The sequence below is a fragment of the Lactuca saligna genome, chromosome 2 (assembly GCF_052625555.1).
Source record: "Lactuca saligna cultivar CGN05327 chromosome 2, ASM5262555v1, whole genome shotgun sequence".
Classification (NCBI taxonomy): Eukaryota; Viridiplantae; Streptophyta; class Magnoliopsida; order Asterales; family Asteraceae; genus Lactuca; species Lactuca saligna.
In genome coordinates this window covers 31,604,704-31,625,511 of record NC_136418.1, presented here as the reverse complement: position 1 = coordinate 31,625,511, position 20,808 = coordinate 31,604,704, and the positions used below count along the sequence as shown (strand labels likewise).

The following is a 20,808-nucleotide window of genomic DNA, read 5'->3' as shown; positions in this document are numbered from 1 at the left end:
GGATTGGATTTTTAAAATCATTTTCAAAATAAAGACGATTTATAAAACCGGACTAACATATGATAGATATCAGTTAAATGTTTTAATGTATTAGATATTTATCCTTTTTGTTTTATAATTTAAAGTCATATTCTTATTTTTTAAATGTTTAATTAGTTTAACTTTTCAGGATAATGCCATTTAACATTTAGGCAGATTTGGTGTGTAGATAGAAGACCTTTTATCTCTTTAAAAACAAACATCAGCTTAATACTTAATTTGTACAAACCTTATGCCAAAGGAAAACATGCAAAGATGACTTGAAAAGCTTTGAGACGCCTACGGCGTAAGTGTCTAGCTACGCAGAACTGATATTAATTATATACATCTCATAATAATGACTTTATAATCCACAAACACAATGAAGGAATGTCAACACACACCTTAGAGGCATTTTGCACCAATATCACCAAATTCCAGCCATTCCTGTGGAATGTATGTCTCACTCATATTAATACAAGCTCTTAAACCAAGAAAACCATTTAGAGCATTAAAGTGGTTGCAGAATAGTACGACCACGTGAGGTTTTTGCACGGTTTTGGCGCTTCTTATAGTGTCTCCATGCCACCTGGATAGTGGTTGCCGCCATGGTTCGCCAGTATAGGGATTTGTTCCTGAAGGTAGCAAAACATGTAAAGCATGTAATTATAAAAACTGAATTTATTTTAATTGCTATCAGGAACAGAAACCATAATCTGGCATATAGCTTATGTATACTAAACAATTGGACAATTATTATAAAGTAAATGTGAACAATGCTGGTGTTTCCCATTTGGAAGTGAAACTACTAGAACCTGTCCCCACATGCGTGTCCTAGAACAATCGGCTTTGATCCAGAACATTCAGATACATTTTCATTTTTTAAGCATAAACTGAAACAACTTAGTGATGATCACATGCTTATATTAAAAGGTATCACATTAATTTGACATGTAGCAATTAATTATTTCAGGTTTATTGGAACAGTGACAATATTAATCAAACAGTAGTTTAAGTACGCGACTTCATTCAATTTCCTTTTACAAATTTCAACATTAAAATAACGCAACTGATACTCAACAGTAAAAAGAACATTATGGATTGGCCTTAATAAAATTCTTATATTACGTGTAATATTACTTTTAATATCCCTATTCACTTATAAATATTTTACAAATCCCTCCCTCCCTCTAATCTTTCACTTATATCAACTAACAAACAGTGCATCAAATACTGTGTAGAAGATGTATTACCTTATGGCATACTGAAAACGAGGATTCCTGAAGTATTCAGAAAAAAGGTTGGTTACTTCTTCAAGTTCTGCAACCCAAATAACATATGCCTCCACATTCGATAAGCATTTCACCGTTCTGTTGCTAATCAATCTTTTTCCTGTTGGTTTAATCCAGAGGGTAATTAGTTTTCTTGAAAGTAATATAAACAATTGCTGTTTTGATCGGTGTTCAAAGAGTGATTGCGGGCCTGATTTCAAACATTTCCTTGTTTTCTATGGTTTCTTGTATCTAAAGGTAACAATTTATAGTGGAAAAAAACACATCAAAATCTTTAAAAGAAAGCAAAGGGTGTAACACTTTATATGCATTATGTGTAGTGAATGGAAAAAATGGTTATTAAACCCAACATGGGAAATCACAATAGTTAGCGGATACATATTCACTTCATTTCTAATTTTGCGGCCAGACTTTAAAAATTGTTTCCAAAACCGTCCAATTTCTGACAGCTGTTATTAAATCCATTCGCCCATGTCTGCATTTTACAGTTTTTGGTCAAAGTTACCTAAAAAGTCAATTTTGGGTGGTACAATGGTGTTACTAACTAAGTTTATTATATTCCAATTAGAAATTAAGTAAAAGTGCAATCCACTATATCGTTATCTCCCCATCCAGACTAGTTTATACCTCTATTAACTAAGAAATGTTCAAAGTACGATATGAGAAGTTCTTCACCGCATACATCGCCTTCTGACAACAGAACTTTATTCCCATTTTCTACTATGATCTCCAGCTTCCCTCTTGCAATAAAAACCATTTTCGTCACAACCCCACCTATATATAAAACTTTGCCTCCTTTAATATATGTCTTTTTCCTTAACCGTGCATATATTGCATCTAAAAGTGGTTCATCCATATACGCAAAAATCCGGACCTACAGATTATTTAAAAGGTTGAGATGCAGCTTTAATGATCAGTGATCATGTAACCTTCTTCTAACAGGAACATAGAAATGGTTTAATCGATCTTACTTTCTTGAAAAACTTAAAGAGGTGATGGCGAACATCTCTTTGCAAGTCTTCAGGTAAATTCTGCATTAGCATTTCTCCATCAATCCCTTGGGTAGCAGCCCCATTAAAATACTCCGACTCTCGAACTTTTCTGCATATCAAGACCTTAAATAGTCAAGTTTTGACCAAATAGACATCAAAACTACCTGATGCAAATCACAATGGAAAAGAAAGAATCTTTTGACAGGAAAGGACATAACTAAAACACCCAAAACGTGGAACAAGGTTAGAATGGCCCTAGAAAGGTTCTGGAGTCCAGTCCGGAGTAATAACTACAGCCTAAAGCTTCATGTTAAATTTGAACTTTTACTAAGAAAGGAAATTGCGCATTAATGATTAATTACTGTGATTGATGAAAATAATGAGGCATGAGATTTGTACCTTCGTAGGTTTTCTGGTAAGTTCTCGTGTCTCATCCACTCTTCAACATCACGTCGTCTAACTAATGTTTCCATTTCTCTACGATAATTAATATTAAATGTCCATGGATCATTCATATTGAAGAACTACTAATATCATAAATCAGTGAGGGTTATAAGCAGCATAAGTTTCCTACTAATTGGTGTACCTACGACCGAGACCTTGAAGAAAGTTCTGCATGCTTCCGATCAGAAAGGAAAATAGTAGAAGTCCAACACCAATGATAAACATGGTAAAAAGGATTTCCCAGAAAAAATAACTTGGAGTTTGATTGCCAGCCAATGTACTGATTTGCTGTGGCACAATCATCAGCAAATGAAAAGGATTAGAAGGAACTCTCTTATTAAGTTTGATGTGAGTAAAAAATACAAATTCATGAGAGGTGGATGAAAAATAAGTAAGCTTATTCTTTCAGAATAAGTAAGCTTATTCTTTCAGAATTTAGTAAAACCATGGTAACTAATATTCTATGTAAGGTCATGTATTCGCATTTGATTGTAAATAATGGATTACACGAGGTATATATGTATGTAATATTGGGATCATGGGATGGATATTACATCTAATTACCCTCTTGACTAAGATAATTAAACATGTGTAATATATAGTCTAATATGCCCTCATAGCCTACGGACGGGGAAGACCATGAGGAAAATTCAAAAATTTTAATGGGGTTGAGACAAGATATCGACCCCTTTGTGAAAAGGATTGATCGTAGGTGGCAAATGCAACCCCATAGGTCCCTTCATGTGGGATACCATCTTCATCCAAGGTCTGACTTTTGTTCATGAGATTGAAATTACATATTAATTTACTTTATATATAGTAAACTAATATCTTACCATAATTTTCAAAAATAGCCTTCACTTCAATGAGAACTTTTGGGCCCATTATGAAGTCAAACTTGGATTGTACTACGTTATTGAGAAGATGTATGACAGACCAACAAACATAAAAATTCAAGAACAACTTGATAAGTTCAATGACAGAATAGGAATGTTTGGTTTAATTATCCGCAACCATTTCAATAAGAAAGAAGATCCAACCAACATGGTCGTGGAGACACTATGGAGATGAGTGTCTAAAACTTCAGCATCTAGCCATTCATATGTTCAATCTCACATGTAGTGTCATAGGATGTGAGAGGAATTGGGGCACATTTCATTATGTACTCCTCTTTTTGAAGAAACAGAGGTTAAATGTTTTAGTCTTTGTGAAATACAACATTAACCCTAATAAAAGGCATCAAAAGAGACAAAAACCAGGAGAAACTTACGAGGATGCATGTCTCCCTAAAGATATCCCGTTGATGGATGTTCACTAATGCTTTAAAGAGGATGGGGACTAGTAACAAAAAAACAAAATAGAGGTAAATACTTTGATATACAAAGCATATATATTATATTACCTTAGTTTATAAAATAGTTAAACATAAAGATACTTTTAATTGTTTTAGGACTGAGGAATGTAAAAAAGGTGTCGGTTATAAATGACAAAAGAACAACAATTATTGTGAGTAATACAAAAGATGAGTTGAAGTTGAGTATGATGAGGATGGAGATGAAGATAGTAAGGGTTTTTCCATTTGCTTTATTAATAGCTCAAAAGTTGTATTATTTTGTGGATACGATATATTATTTTGTATGATTTTTGCACATGCCACATGTATATGGTGGCAAACTGTGAGTCAGACTCATAAATAGCGAAGCTGTAATATTTTGGTGAGCATGCATTAATATTGAACCAATATTATGTCTTTCATGTGTGTTATACTCCATGTATATATATATATATATATATATATATATATATATATATATATATATATATATATATATATATATATATATATATATAATCATTGGTCTTATGAATCGAGTCACGGAGTAGACATTTTACTCTTTCGAGTAGTCAAAAACTAGGCATATGATAGGTGCAAGTGGAATCAAGAACCCACACGTCATTCATGTAAGAATATCCTACAACACGAACCTCTCATATTTTGAACTACTATCACATACACACTTCATAAAATCATCTGCTTTGTTATCTTTCAATTTGTTTGAGCTATTCCTTTTTCCTTGTTCTACAACACGTCATTCATGTAAGAATATCCTACAACACGAACCTCTCATATTTTGAACTACTATCACATACACACTTCATAAAATCATCTGCTTTGTTATCTTTCAATTTGTTTGAGCTATTCCTTTTTCCTTGTTCTACAACATGTACACATTATGTATTGCTCTTTCTTTTTGCAACATTTGCATGATTTGAACTTGCCTCTTGATTTTGATTGGCCTCTTTATCTCGAGATCCATTATTTGATTTGTTCTCATTGATCGCCATGAACACACAAGCAATCAGCTTGTAAACTACTTAAGCCATTAGTAGCCACCATTTTACTTTGCCTGCTCTTTGAATCTTGGGCCTCAAAAATGTCATATAGAATAAGGAACAGGAGCTTGGCAGAAAATGTAACATCATTAAAACCATATATTCCTCTCCATACTTGACTTCCATCGGAGCTAGGTCGGCAATGATTTCTTTAAATTTGAAATATGGTTCGACATGCATCCTCTATTGTGCATTTTTGTTTAAAAAACTTCTATTTGAAATGAATTTTACCAGTGAGATCTTTTGTTATGCATAATGGAGTTGGTTTAATTAAGTTAGAGTTGTATGGCCTTTCTTTTTCTCTTCATATATCTAACGCATCTTCATAGTCAGGTTGTGCTAATAACGCTTGCTTCTTGACGGAATGTGATTCTGATACCACTTCTTTTAATCAACAATATAAGAAACAAGTAGAAGTAAAGAGAAACGACACAATGGTTTGTGTGCAAACCGTTGCAGGTAAAAACCCCAAGGCTCATGAAAGATTTTATTATAATCAATGAAGGGAGAAGGGAGTTCAAAATATATGAATAATTATTATATAATGAATTGATACCAAACTATAAGGCTATTTATAGAGAAGAAAACTAATAGACTACTCATCTAATACTTATTCCGATAACTATGAAATCTTATTAGATGCATATCTTATAATAATAGGTAACTTGCCTAATTCTAAGGAGAGGAAAGGGGAAACAACCTATAGAGAATTCCAAATCACATATTACCAATAGTATGTTGTTGCTTTACCAATGGAATCAAGGATTGTTTTTTTAATATTTTGAATTTGCAAGCCCTCATACCATGTTAAAGAGGATGAAAAAAATACTTTGTCACAAAAAGAGAATATATAGAGTGCCAAAAACCCGAAAAAGTAAACCGTTAAGAACATAACATGGATTATTGACATGCTAGCTATACATCAAATAACAAGGAATGCACATGTGAAATAGCTTAAATCCCATCTTTAATTAGAAAAATGTAAGAAGGTGTCGAGAGACGAATAAAAAGGGTCTGATAAAAGAAAAAGGGAAGAGAGAGTCAATTAAAGATAAAATACCTGTAACCCCCAAAACATAGAGTACGCACATCTTGTGATCATACTATTGTCTACAATAAGATTCACAGCCTTCACATAAATTCCATACGGGAAACCATCTTCGGTAAAACATGCACTCGAATTTTTATCTTGTTTCCATTTATTCCATATTTGATCACCATCAAAGGCCCAAGACTCCTTCCCTTTCCCACAATCTATAAACTTCATACAATGCATGATTGTAGAATTATGGCAAGCGTCTTGAAGGCATTGATTCACCCTCTTGAAAGAATTAAAGAAAAACAGTTAGAATAGCCTACAAACTTTTATGAACTAATGCAATAATAACATGGATGAATTCAATTAACAAATATATTTTTTCAACAGTATTCATGTCTTGATTCGCTAATTCGACTTTAGCAATCAATGACTAATCTTTTTTTTTTGTCTTGCAGTAAATGATAGTGTGACTAAATTTATATATATATATAGATATATATATATATAAAAAAAAAAGAACTCGGTGTCATAAAAATGATAGTGTGATTAAGATATAGGAGCTTTTTTTGTTTCTTTAGATTTATTATGCAATGAAATCATGCATAAAACATGAAAAACTCCTGCTCCCACCCACCTGTAAACCTAACAAATACCAACATGACCCTACAAAATGACCAGCCGAGACGAAAATCTGAAGATTGGATATAACCAGCGAGTATCCTGACCAAGGAATGTAACCACTTGCACCCATGCCATCAATAAGCTTGGAAATTCGGAATAACCTTGGAATGTATTGAACAAGAACAGCTGCTCGCAAAAGATCCTTTTCATAATTTATTCCCAATGATGCAATGGCATTTGGTAGGATAAATAATACGATTATCTACATGGACGAGTAATTAACTTTTTGAGGAATGTACAAATGATAATGGTAAGTGACGATATATATGCTTGAAAGAGAATCTTACCTGAGGAATTGGTAGTACAATAAATAGGTCAAGGAAAAAATACCCAGAAAGATAATGTAACACCGTTTTTCTAGGATGATCAACCAATTCTGGAGCACCTAGAACTCTTGATTCAGGTGAAAAGAATGCTAACCTGAACTGTAAAAAGATATTAACAATTATTCAGTACCAGAGAATCATTGTAATACTATAATAACGAACTAAGATTATTGGATATGCAAGCAAGAGTTCTATACATCATAAAAAACAAAAATCATCTATCACAATATAAATTCATCGTAGATTATTGGATATGCAAGCAAATAGTCACCAACACTTGAATTCCTATAACATTATTCATGAACTTGTTATGATCAAGGACTTCGACAAACACAAACATGATAATTAAGAAGGTACTAAATCGAAAATAAGAACATAAGGATTTAACTTGGTTCGCTATATCAGAGTAATCAAGATAGAGAGTGATTTTATTGATAAATAATAATACACCCTTTCAATATTAGGGTTACAATCATACAAGCACATCTATTTACATTAAACATTTGACCTAATTTCTCTCATGGCTCTGTACCGCGGCTCGTGGTTCTATGACATCACCAACATAACCTGCGCTTCAAAGTTTAGAGTTTGGACCTTCTTTTGATCACTAAAGGTCGAAGCCATGTATGCACCGATGACCAAAATTGCATTTCTGTGCTTAGTTTTGCTTCTAAATGGACAATAATAACACACGGATTTAACTTTGTTCACTTGATCAGAGTAATCAAGCTACATTTGCAGGCAAACTAGAGAAAGATTGTATTGATGGTCAATAATACACACTTTCAACATTCGGGTTACAAGCATATATATCGTCAACATTAGCTAATTCATGGTTGCTTTTGACCTTGTCCATAGTCTTCAGTTTCACTCTTACAACTTTGCCAAGCGTCACGCCCTAAGCTTTGCACTAACAACTTCCCCCGAAGCCTTTATTATGCAATACGAACTACTCCATGAACTCAAAAAAACTCTAGAATTGTATAATGGTAGTTCAAATGAAACACGTAAACTCGCTCTTGATGCTCACACAACTGCAATCACATTTAGGGATTCTAACATTTTTTGGTATCTTAGCTAATGTTTATCATTAAGAAAAAATGATGTTGACATGGATAAGGCTTCGACTCCACATGGTAGAATTAAGTCATTTATATATTTAAGTCTTTCTTCACATATAAAGGAGTTTTATAAAGGCTCCACTTTCTGAGAAGAAGCTCTTCCTCACCGCTGGTTACAGCCACATTACTCACCATTGTCGCACCCTTGCTCTACTAACACCATCAACATGTTACCCTTTTTATTTATGTTTCACTATTCTCCTTGAGAATTTGATTTATAGAACCTTATATATGTCTGATCATCTATCCGGGTTTTTTCTATACTCTATTTTGATCTAGTATCTTTTCATAATCTGCAAATTTCCAACCAGGGAATCTCTTTAAGATGATAGAAAACCCTCATCAGGGAAAATACAATGGTTGCTTAGGTTCTTTTTTTTTTTTTTTGAAAGAGTGGTTGTTTAGGTTCTTGAAGATTAAACATCATTGGTGTAATGGAACAAGAACATGTTGATTTCCTTATGAAAATTCGGAGAAATGTATTTGAATCAAAATTCATTTTTTGTCTTCTTAAATTTCTTTGATAAAAAACATAATTATACAAGAACCAAGGAACCAATCGTAAGAAACAAACCGTGAGCGATGGAATCCAAACAATCAAAGGCTAAACAGAAGGTTGTTTATTGGTTCATAGGAGCGCATGTAGTGCATCATAGTAAAAAACTTAGTTTGTTTATGCATTATATCTTATTGCTTTTTGTCCTCTATCAATAGACATGGACGATACGAAATTTTTTTTAGTTTTTTTCTTGGTCTTGTTCAGATTGTGCACAATCTGAACTTTATATAATTCTGTTTTTAGCATTCAAAATGTTAATTCGACTTTCTATTTCAACACTTTGATCATTCACAAATTAATTTAGAGAGACTCACAAAGTAATTTACTTACATTCAAACGTGCATTTGAATAACTATTCACATTTACAAATGAATCGAAGTATATTCGATTGCAATTGATAATATTTCAATGTTTTGATTATTCACGAATGATTTTTGTGAGATTCACAAATGAATTTATCTCAAATTTACATGTAAATTTACTTGGATCCACACATATCAATATCGAATAGAAAAAAACAAGTATCAGAGTGCGAACGGTCGTCATTTTTGTAACTTGAGCAAAAGTCTCCTCATAATCAATACCATACTCTTGTGAATGCCCTTTTGCAACAAGTCTAGCCTTATATTGTTCAACGTACCCATCAGAATTGGTTTTAATCTTGAATACCTAACAACAACCAATTGTATGTTTTTTGAGTGGGAGAGGAACCAGGTCTCATGTATGAGTCAGATAAATGGCTGTAAGTTCTTTAGCCACAACATTTTTCCAAAAAGGAGAAGAGACTTCCTATTTCTTGGAATTAGGATCAATGAGATGGTGTATATCAGCTATAAATGATGCAAATGCTAGCGAGTGAGAATATTAAAATATTGAAAGCTTTGTGACTTAGGAGTTCCAATAGTCCTTCTTGGAGATAGAGGATTTGGAGTCGCAACAGGTGTAGGAACAATATGAGTGTTGTATGTGGAAGTATAAGAACTAGGGCATCTGATGTGGTATCATGAACTGGAGAATCATATGGAGTGTCATTATTAATAGAAAAATCATCAAAAACTTAAAGATTTGATCGTATCATTTTATGAGATTAAGCAGAAATCGAGTAGAACGAAACATGCTCCAAAAAAGTGACATGTCGAGAAACATAAATTTTTTGACTTACCGGATGAAAACAATGAGATCCTTTTTCACCAATACCATATCCTTTTTGACCAATACCATATCCCAAAAAAACACATAAGATTGATCGTGGATATTAGCTTATTCCACTCAACATGTGGGCGGAGAACAAAACTGTAACATCCGGATTTTTACCAGGTATCTTGTAAATCTAATTTTGTTGTTTTGTGAGAGGGGACTCGGCGAGTTGGAGCTCAGACTCGCCGAGTAGGGACGCGGGTTTGGGCAATGGAGCGCGCCTGGACTCGGCGAGTCCAGGATATGGACTCGGCGAGTCTGCGCTGGGTAATGAAACCCTAAATCTCCGGGTTTGAGGCCTATTTAAAGGGCCTTATGGCCGTCATTTGTGCTCACCCAACCCTCAGTGAGTGTCCTTAGAGTTCTTGAGCGATTTGTGAAGAGAAGAGAGCCATTCTTGATCTTGTGTGTGTTGTTTAGCAAGAAGAAGAAGACCCTAGGCAAGAGGAAGCAAAGGAGGTTACTATTTCGTGGGTTTGGAGCTTAGATCATCACTCTAGAGGTATTATCTCGGACCATTTTCTGTTTAATGAAGCATGATGCAATTTAGGGCTTGTGATGGTCATTTATGGGATGATTTGATGCCCATTGGTTCCCTCTTTGAGTTGAGGCCATGGATCTGGATCCATAGAGGTCCAGAGAGCCTCACTCATCAAGCTTTATGAGTGGCAACAGAGTCCTTGACCTTGTGTTGTAATATTTGAGTCATAAACATCATATATAGTCATATAGAGATTGTATGTGCATCAAGATTGTAACTTTACGTGCTAAATGAGCTTGGAGGGACTGGATCTATGGATTAATGAACTGGATCTGACCTTTAGAGCAAGATTGAGTCAGTGCATGGCATGGACTCGCCGAGTCCGAAGAACAGACTCGGCGAGTAGCATGAATGTTGCCCGACCACTCTGTGAGTGGCCTCGCCGAGTTGGGAAAGGTGAACTCAGTGGGTCAAGGGGGAGTCAGAATGGACAGGTGGACCGAGTCAAACTGGACTCGCTGAGTTGTTCTTGAGACTCGGCGAGTTGAGTCGTGGTGGCCCCACAACTCGTGCCAGGTGGAACTCGTCGAGTTGAGGGAAATGCTCGACGTGTCAGGGGAGGGTTCCAGGGAAATTGGTGCATGCGCTCAGACTCGCCGAGTCGCTATAGTGCACTCGCCGAGTCCGGTCAAAGTTGACCGTTGACCGTTGACCATCGTTGACCTAGATTGACTTGTTATAGTGTGGTCAACCCTAGTTGGGAAAGTGTTAATTAGAGGTGTATTGTGCTATAGGGAGACGACAGCTCGACAGGTCGAGCGATTAGCGATTTCAGGTTACGATTTACCGAGACACGCGAGGTGAGTCTTCTCACTATACTTTACCTTGAGTAGGTAATCAGAGTTATGTGATAGAGTATTTGTATGCTATGTATGTTATGTGTTGCACTGCATTACTTCTATGTGATTGATGCTGTGCATGTTTACAGAGTTAGAACCGGAAGGTTCACAGAGTTAGAACCTGAGGGTTCACAGAGTTTGGGTGCACGGACCCACAGAGTTATAGCCTCGAGTGGCTAATATGTGTTATATGTAGTATTTTGGGGAACTCACTAAGCCTTGTGCTTACAGTGTTGATGTTATTGTTTCAGGTACTAGTGACGACCGCGGGAAGGCGCCGGCTTGATCCGTACACACACATATTCGGAGCTTGATATCATGATCTTGGGATTTTGTATTGTCTTGTTTGGATAATTAAAATGGTTGTTTTATGAATATCAATGGAATTATGTTTTATATAAATTGAAAAAAATTTGTTTGAAAACTTTCGGTGTTACAAAAACAAGTGCACCCAAAAACTCGTAATGAAGAGTAATCAGGTAAGTGACCATATAGCTTCTCAAATGGAGACATACCAAAGTTATATGAAGTAGGGATTCGATTGATCATGTAGATAATAATTAGTACAGTTTCTCCCAAAAAAACACTATGAACACTAGATGATAGTAAAGAATGAGCAAGTAGCTTTAACAAGATGTCTCTGTCTTCTCTCCGCAACACAATTTTGTTAAGGAGTATCTATACATGACCACTGGTTTATGGTGTTATCAAAAGAAAGAAGTGTGAAATCATTAGAGGTATACTCACCCCCAAGTCACACCGCAAACATTTATATAAATTAACTGTTGTGACTTGATAAGAGCTCTAAAACTCTTGTAAATTGTAAAGAAATCACACATGTGCTTAATGAGAAACCTAAGTATAATGAATATAATAATCAATACACAAAACAGAGTAGATGGATCCTCCCTTTGAACACAAGATCAAAAGGTGCAAATAGAGCAATAGAGACTTCTAGTAAATGGAAATGAAGAAAATTTGGCTAACTTACAACAACTACGATCAGAGATATCATAACTATTCAAATGGCCCAAAACATTTGTAGAGACTAGAAATTTTAAAGGTGATGCTGACACATGTCCCAAACAAGAATGCCAAAGATAGAAAAATAGGAGAAGAATTGCTCAAATGAAAAGAAGATAAATCAACACCAATGGTAGCGATATCAGAAACTTCGCATTGATCAAAGATATATAAAGAACGTCGAAAATGGAGATTGTATGAAGAAGTTACAGAATTTACAAAATTTGTGTTTTGCGAAACGCACGGCACGCACGAGGTGCTTCTAAAAGGTGGGACGCGGATCACCAGAATTGTGACACGTATCACAAAGCTGAAGAAACAACATAGTTGGAGCGTGTGGCGCGCATGTTCAAAAATTTGTTATAAATAGAGAATCACCCCTCATTTACCCCCCACGCCATGCAAAACAATTCTCTCTGAAAACTTCTTCCTTGAGTCTGAAATCTCTTTAGTAATTACTCGTTTTAGTAGAATTCTGATTCGTCAGAGATTTCAACAAATAGAAGTGTTTGGGTTAGAGTTCTGCTAGTCTAATTTCCGAACTTCTGCCAGTCTGGTTACTTTCATCTTACATATATATTTAGACAATAGAATGTTATATGTGTTTATGTGTATAGATGTTCCATGTTAGATGAAATGTTATATAAATAAATTTATATGATTTATATTGTATATGTATTTTTATGAATATAATACATTAGGTAATGAAGAGTAATAAAAGGTAAAAATGATAAGATTTCATAGTACGATGAATGATGAAAATGATGATAGAATGCCACGACTTGAACTGGTACTATTGTACTAACGTTGTAGGAACTGATACTATTATATTAACGATGTAGGAACTAGTGCTACTGTACTAACGATGTAGTCGTCTAATAGAATATAGATGACAACCACAATAATTACAAACGATGTCCCTTAAGATAGGTCTCTATAGATGAATAAAAAAGATAATGGAAATGGGTAATTGGGTTAATTGTTTAATAAGAAATAGATAATTAAAAAAATAAACTATATTATTGTGGGTTGAAAACCTATGTACTCACAAGGTATCCCAACCTGACCCACTCATTTTCTTTGTATTTCTTTATATCACAGGATGTACTACAAGGATAACGATGTTCGACCCTAATGAGAGATTCGAGGAAATGTAGGCCATAATATAAAAGTTATTGTAAGGTTTGTAATGACTACGGTTATGCTTATGATTCTTGTATCAGTTATAGCACCCCAAATTTTAATAAATCAATAAAAAAAAAACTTTTTTTCGTGAATACTTTTATGGGACCAATTCCACAAAATAGAGAATACATTGTTTTAAAATAAGCATAAATAAAAAATTATTTTCTGGAAGTGAAAATGAGGATGTCACAATTCGCAACTAAGTTTGGTACTTGCCTATTGTTGGGTTATTAAAGGTGTTCATACTATTTTAGAGTTCATAATTTTGTGGTGTTGTCGCTCTTCCGATAATGCTACTTCAGAAAACCACGATCTTCTAGTCACCTAATTTCCATATTTTCACCTTGAGGACAAGGCATTTTACTGGGAGGGAAGTAATGGTACATCCCCGCTACACGTCTACTCACAAAGGAAGAACCGAGTCAAAGTATTAGCTGAAAAGAACCAATTTAATTCACTTTTAGAATATTTATATTTGACTCATTCCCTGGAGGGAAAACAGAAGTAGTGAACTTGCAAGTTTTGAGCTACTTTTTAGGATCAACTATTTAACTGTATTTAGCTATCTAGTTCTGCATGCCTTGTAGTTTGTTTTTCATTCATTCTGTTTTTATAATTCTCAAATTTAGTTTTGTAATCGGATACTCAACGCCTCGCGAATCGGGCCTTATCTTTTTCAATTCAAGTCTTAATTGCCTGCTAATTCTTTAGATTCTATCACATGGCAGAAAATTTTGGTATGCCATTTTCTTTTACATTTTGCTAATTCTTTTTGAAACATTAGTTTTTTTACTTTTTGGAGATGAGGTATGATATAGACTCCATTTGTTGAGGATGGGTGATGATGTCACAACTAAATGCAGAAACTCTTAGTCCTGGTGTAACACCCGTTTCCAAAAAGGATCAGTTGAAGAATTAAAGAGGTCAAAGATAAGGTTTTGGAGGAAATCTTATGTCACGACATGGTGTGTTGATAACCACTACGTGGCATAACATTTAAATGAAAAACATGTCCCGATGAACACCACAACATGGCAAGAGGGAGGTCATGACGTAATGGCTGCTTCAGCCGAAGCCCATGATTTTTAGGGTTTTTCCTATATTTAATGAACTTAACTCTTGGTTTAGGTCATTTCCTTCAACCTTCATCTCCCCATTTCGAGACCTTAGCCTCCCTTCCATGTTTGTGAGCTTAATGGCTTGGTTTTGAGTTTATCTATTTGATTTTGTGAATCTTGTGGAGGAATCAACTTCTTGGTGCAAGGAAGCAAAGAACAAGCCTAGATCCATCATCTTCAAGTTTTTGAGTCATTTGAGGTATAAAGCTTGCACCTTCACCTTGTTCTTTTGAGATCCATGTTTATGCTCATTTTGGTTTGTTTTGGTCTCATTCATGGATGCTCTTGGAGTTTAAGGAACTCTAGAGCTTATTATGACACTCTTGTGGCCATGAACTTCTGATTAAGTGAGAAAAAGGTCATTGCTTGGGTGCTCTTGATCCCATACACAAGATTTAGACTTGAAATAGCTTATTTGGAATTAGGGTTTAAGATCTTGCTTTGTGGTGAGGTTTTAAAAGATAAAGTTGGAAAATTTATCCGTTAAGTTAACGAGAACAGCCATATCTAAAGTTTTGAGCTTTTGATCTGTAAGGATTAAGCTGTTAAGGAGAAAATAGCTTCCTGGCAACAACCACAACATTTCCAAGGAGGGCCCACAATGTGGTTGTATCATGTTTATCGACATCCTACGACATGGCCAAGAGGTCTCTACATCGTGTGGTCGTTGACTTGGTTGACCGTTGACCGTTGACCGTTTTTTGACCAGTCTGAGCTTGGGTCAAATTTGAAGGATTTGAGTTATTGATTGAGGTTTATCCTTTGTTGGTGTTAGTTGATTTGCAATATTGATCAATACAATGAGGTATTGTTAGAGTATGTGCATCCTAGTTGACTAGTATAACTCCTTGCTATGTATGTATAGAGTAGGAGAATTGGTGTCATGGTATGCTAGACTTGTAGGAGCTTGCATGTGGACTGTATGATATTGTTAGGCTAGAGGGAGTGGTGCCACAAGAACCGCACTCCCTATTCTGACATGTAGGAACCACATAGGTGTCACATCATTTATACCACAAAAAGTGTGGTTCCTTACCACACCTAGGGTGTGGGAACTATGGTAGAGAAAGAGAGGTGAGAGAGAAAGAGGAGAAGATAGAGAAAGACACATAAATGAAAAGAGAGAGAGAGAGAGAGAGAGAGAGAGAGAGAGAAGGGAGTGCGGAATATTTTGGGAAAGGTGCGGCCAAACGACACCCAAGATCGCATATAGGGGGCGGTGTTCCCCTGCCAATGTGGCACTGAGAGCAGCCAAACCGCGGTCCACTCCCTTGAGCCTTAGATGTCATGAGTGGTTAGGTACTTAGGTTAATGTCGGTATTGATTGTTTGTTCAGCGGTTGTATGTGGTCAAGTTTGATAGTCTGAGAACTCTAGGTCCAAAAAACTTATTGCATAGTTCTTGTTTGATTTATTGCTCTCGGGCGGGACCATCGGTTCGACTGTCTATTTGATCCCTAACTACATATGACTATGTATTCTCTGGAAGACTAGGATTTGGTCCCTAACAATTACACAGAAGACTAGGATTTGGCCCCTAGAAATTGAGTTTGGGTTGGGCCCGTTGTACTCCTTGGATGGGGCCCATTATGTATGTTTGGGTGGGGTCCATTATAAAAGTTTCAATTGGGCCCGTTATACTCCTTAAGTGGGACCTGTTATGTATGTCTTATATATGTCTGGGCAAGCCTGTTATGTGAGTGAGGGTTGCACCCATTATGTATGATATATGTATGTGGACAGGAGATGAGTGAGGGTTGCACCCGTTATGTATGATATATGTATGTGAATAGGAGATGTGGTTGTTCAGCGCTAGAGTCAGTATTTTGCTTGTATGCATTGTATATATAGTGGAATATGTGGTATACTAGGAAACTCACTAAGCTTTATGTTTACAGTTATAGATAAAATATTTTGCAAGTTGTTTGTGAGAAGTGATCGGCGGGATTATACATACACATCCAAGATTTTGGTTTCCGATGTTTTGTAAATTCATCTCTTATAACACTATGGTTTCAAACAAAGGAATGTCAGTTATTGATTTTATGTAAAAAGATTTTCATTGATTAATCTATTTTAAAATGAAAAATCTATTTGTAATTTTTAGGACGTTCCACCCAGCTTTGCATAGATACCAACAATTTCACTTATAACTATACTGATTTGGATTTCATTCATGTTGTTTGTCCTTGTTTTCATTGATATCGATCAATATATAGAAGTAATTTTATTTAAAAAAAATTCAATCGGTTCCAATACTTTTCTATATACTTTTTTGGTACTTTTCTAGAAAGCTGCTTTTATTTGAATGAATATAATGTTTAAAAAAAATGGCGTTGGCTTCATAACAAGCTTCACTTATCAAGGTCAACACAAAACTAAAAAAGAGAGTCTTCATAGTTTTCTTTTACTTTATAAAAACCATTTTTTTCATCTTCTTTCATTAAATTATAACTTACGATTTAACACATCGTTACACTGGATCCCAAAAAGTTTTAGTAACACTTACATTGGATCCCAAAAAGTTTTAGAGCATTTAAAACATTTTTAAATAACATTGGGGTGAATATTAACGAGTTTTTCTATTTATTTTAGATGAGAGATGAAGTAGTTTTCAAGATATGAAGTGGTTGTTTCTATGGCTAAAACACTCAAATGCAAGAAATCACTAAAATGTATAGACCAAAAATGGATTTGTTGAATGATATTTGTATTACTTAAAATAACTACTTATTCCTCATTTTAGTCAAGTCCTATTAAAATATCATTTTCTATTTAATTTTTTTTAATCAACCCATGTAATACTCGAGTAAGTAACCTAAGTGTGTGTGTATATATATATATATATATATATATATATATATATATATATATATATATATATATATATATATATATATAGAGAGAGAGAGAGAGAGAGAGAGCTGAAAAAGCTATATAGTGGTTTACCTGAACAAGCATGTGCATGAGGAATATAAGGTCCATCATGCTTCTAAAAACCACAATGGGTGTTGTCATTCGTGAATCAATCCCTATGCACTTAAAGCCCTGCTTCCAAAAAAAGTAAGCATGTAAAGCAAGATAATAATATACTAGATTAGTCAGAGATTAAACAATTAAAAAAAAGTGTATATATTATGCCAATTCACAACCACGGTTACAAGAACATTTAACTCACCATCATAGTTTGGAAATAACACGAATAAAATGTCAAAATTTAGATGAGATGCCAGCGGTTTTCATATATACTTATCAGTGTTTAAATGCGTGCTTAAGGGTTGTACCTTATTCACTGACAACAAGTAACAGAATAAGGGGTCTATGACAGTGGCGAATGAGCAAGAAGTGATAACTAATTGAGTCCACCCTCTAACAACTTTGGCATGTGGATTGATGACCCCAAACATAAAATGTTTTAGTAACGATAACTTTTCTTGTTTCCATGCCTTTACACCTCGACGTTGAACATCATCATTCTGCAAAAGAACAAAAAAAATACAACTGCATGAACAAAAGTAAGCAATTCATTATGACAAGAGTGCATGGAGTAATTTAAAAATACAACAATCTTACGTCCATGAGTCTAAATATGCCATATAAACTAATGATATAGGCAATTAAGAAAGCACCACAACAGCAATCATGTAAGTTTAGAACCAATATGTTCTAAAAGGGAAAATTGAAATCAAGTATGTTTAGTATTTTCCAAAGAGAAGAGTAATACATAGTGATCAAACCGCTGTGAAACTCTGAATGTAAGTGGTCTTTCATAATAGCAAGATATCGGGCATGATGTACAATAAGAAGCATTGCACATCCCCAATTGTCCTGACCTCAATAAGTGCTTATTTTTTACTTCATCATTAACTCCCAATTGATGGTTATCATTTCTAATCTCTTTCTCTTCCACAGCTTCCCTCTCTTGTCTCTGTACATCAAGACATTTTTTTTATTTAGTAAGGCAACATGACTTGTTGCGATGGAGTTCAATTCAATGGAACTTACAGGAATGGATATTGAAACACTTCTGGTTGTTTGTGAAAATCTTTGATTTAGATTATTCTCGTGTCTATGGGATGGCCAATCTGTAGCATTTAAAGATCGTACATCATCTTTTCCTTCAACGTCCATCTATAAACCCTCAAGTGCAAAAACCTGTATTAGAGACATGAAAACAAGTCAAACAAATATGCTTGATGAGAGAAAAAGAAAAGAAAGATTTACCTATTGATGTAGAACATAAATAAAGAACAATAAGTAATCAACAAGTCCCAAAGGTGGGAAATTTATTGGGTCCAACCCATAGAAGCTTTCTGTCCATATAAAGTGGGTCTACGGATCAAAAGTTATACACATTTGGAGTTATTTTCCACCCATTTTGCCCTTTTCTCATTTATCCATGAATGTGTCACACCTAGGTCCTCCATATGCTATTTTTTAATGAATAATTAGAATCCTTGTAGTAGATAGTGTTTGGACATCCTTTTCCTGTTTGAAGTTGTTAATAATCAGTTTTGATGGATAGAACCTACTGAATAAGGGTTTATAGTAATTTTAGCTAGTAGCAAACTAATTATTGGAAACTTATTATCTGGTTGTTTGACCCTTAAATGAATCACACAACTTCAGTTTCAGGTTTTGCCTCTTACACTTCCACAACAAATGCTGAGTTGAAAATGAGCTCAGGGGAAGCAAGTTAGGCCTAATTATATAATGCAATAATAGTTTTAATTATGTATAAAATAGTGGTGTATAAGTAACTTTACTCTACCATATATACTGTATGATTATTTACCCTAATTAAATAAGCATATAGCAATAGATAACCACTTGAAGTAGCAATAATCGAATAACCACTTTCAAAAACCATTAACAAACACTTCCTGGTATAAAAATAGCCTTAAAAAGTTAATATCATAACTAAAACCACTCTCAAACAGAAAAAAGCAGTGAATATGCAATAAAGTATTATTAATTTTATGGTAATTGTTTGGGGTAACACATTCAATTGTGCTCAACCACATGTTGAGAAGCAATCAGTCACGATTTTGTACATTTTTTAAGAAAAATTGAAGTTAACTCATGATCAAAGTGAATCATATTCGGTAGAAAAAAGAAAAATAGAAAATCTGAATGAGCCAGCGGAATTTGAGACATACCTTTTTAAGAAGCCTAAATTAATCTCCAAAAAACGAACAATGAAGAAGCATAAGTAGCTATAAGGTTGTTTATTCGAATTATGAATAGCAAAATGAAAAGGGGTGGTAGTTTCGACGCGATTAAGAGAAACCAGCGTGACAAAAAGAAGTCGAATTACCACAACTCAAGAACGTCTTATCAGCGTAAAACCATCGCAGTATATAAACTTATTTTCAATGAAATTTTGCGAGGGATCATTATTTGCTGTAGACGTTCGAGATCTAAATGAAGGAATCTGTCGAATTAAATAGAAAACCTAAAATCTAAGAAAAGAGACCTAATCTTATCTTCTATCTTCATGTGTCACCTTTATAAGCTGTATTAGGCACGTGTGATGTGGTACATCTATTTTTTCCCTCTCAAATTCTAATTTATGTTATACAAAATTACACTACAAGGAAAACGATCATTAGCGGCGATAAAAGTCGTCGGTAATAATTAGTTGTCGCCGGTAATAGTAATAGCGGCGACGCGTCGCCTGTAATAAGTCGTCGCTACTGCTTCGACGCTATTGACCATACTGTTGCCGCTATTAATAGATGTCGCCGCTAATGACCATGTCGCCGGTAATAAGGTGTGTCGCCGGTAATAACAATTTTCATTTTTTTTTTAATTAACGATTTTGGTTGTCGGTAATAATATTGTCGATAATTACATAACAATATTCGATTAAATATCAAAAATAATAGTGTCAACACTAATTATAAATCAAACATCTGATTATAATTAATTAAATATCAAAAGTCATAATATCCGATTAAATATAAAAAGTAATAATGTCGTCTGATAATTACATAACATCCGATTAAATATAAAAAATAATAATGTCGCCAGGTATTAG

General features: G+C 34.6%; 1 protein-coding gene across 3 annotated transcripts; it reads right to left on the bottom strand.

Moving 5' to 3' along the window:
* Positions 1 to 338: 338 nt before the first annotated feature.
* LOC145030838 (putative cyclic nucleotide-gated ion channel 20, chloroplastic) lies at positions 339 to 20,229 on the bottom strand. Of its 3 annotated transcripts, XM_078979266.1 has the most exons (16): positions 19,928 to 20,229; positions 18,993 to 19,256; positions 18,774 to 18,923; positions 18,493 to 18,696; positions 18,053 to 18,244; positions 17,718 to 17,816; positions 7,148 to 7,285; positions 6,814 to 7,062; positions 6,201 to 6,461; positions 2,889 to 3,034; positions 2,702 to 2,779; positions 2,282 to 2,411; positions 1,938 to 2,184; positions 1,272 to 1,410; positions 556 to 653; positions 339 to 465 (listed from the first exon to the last, which is right to left on the bottom strand). In XM_078979266.1, exons 3-16 carry the CDS (start codon positions 18,897 to 18,899, stop codon positions 446 to 448), a joined length of 2,127 nt encoding a protein of 708 aa, XP_078835392.1. In that variant the 5' UTR covers positions 18,900 to 18,923; positions 18,993 to 19,256; positions 19,928 to 20,229; the 3' UTR covers positions 339 to 445. The 3 variants fall into 3 exon arrangements, with proteins under 3 accessions (XP_078835392.1, XP_078835390.1, XP_078835391.1); XM_078979264.1 differs by having other exon boundaries at positions 339 to 653; XM_078979265.1 differs by lacking the exon at positions 18,993 to 19,256 and having other exon boundaries at positions 339 to 653.
* Positions 20,230 to 20,808: the final 579 nt, after the last annotated feature.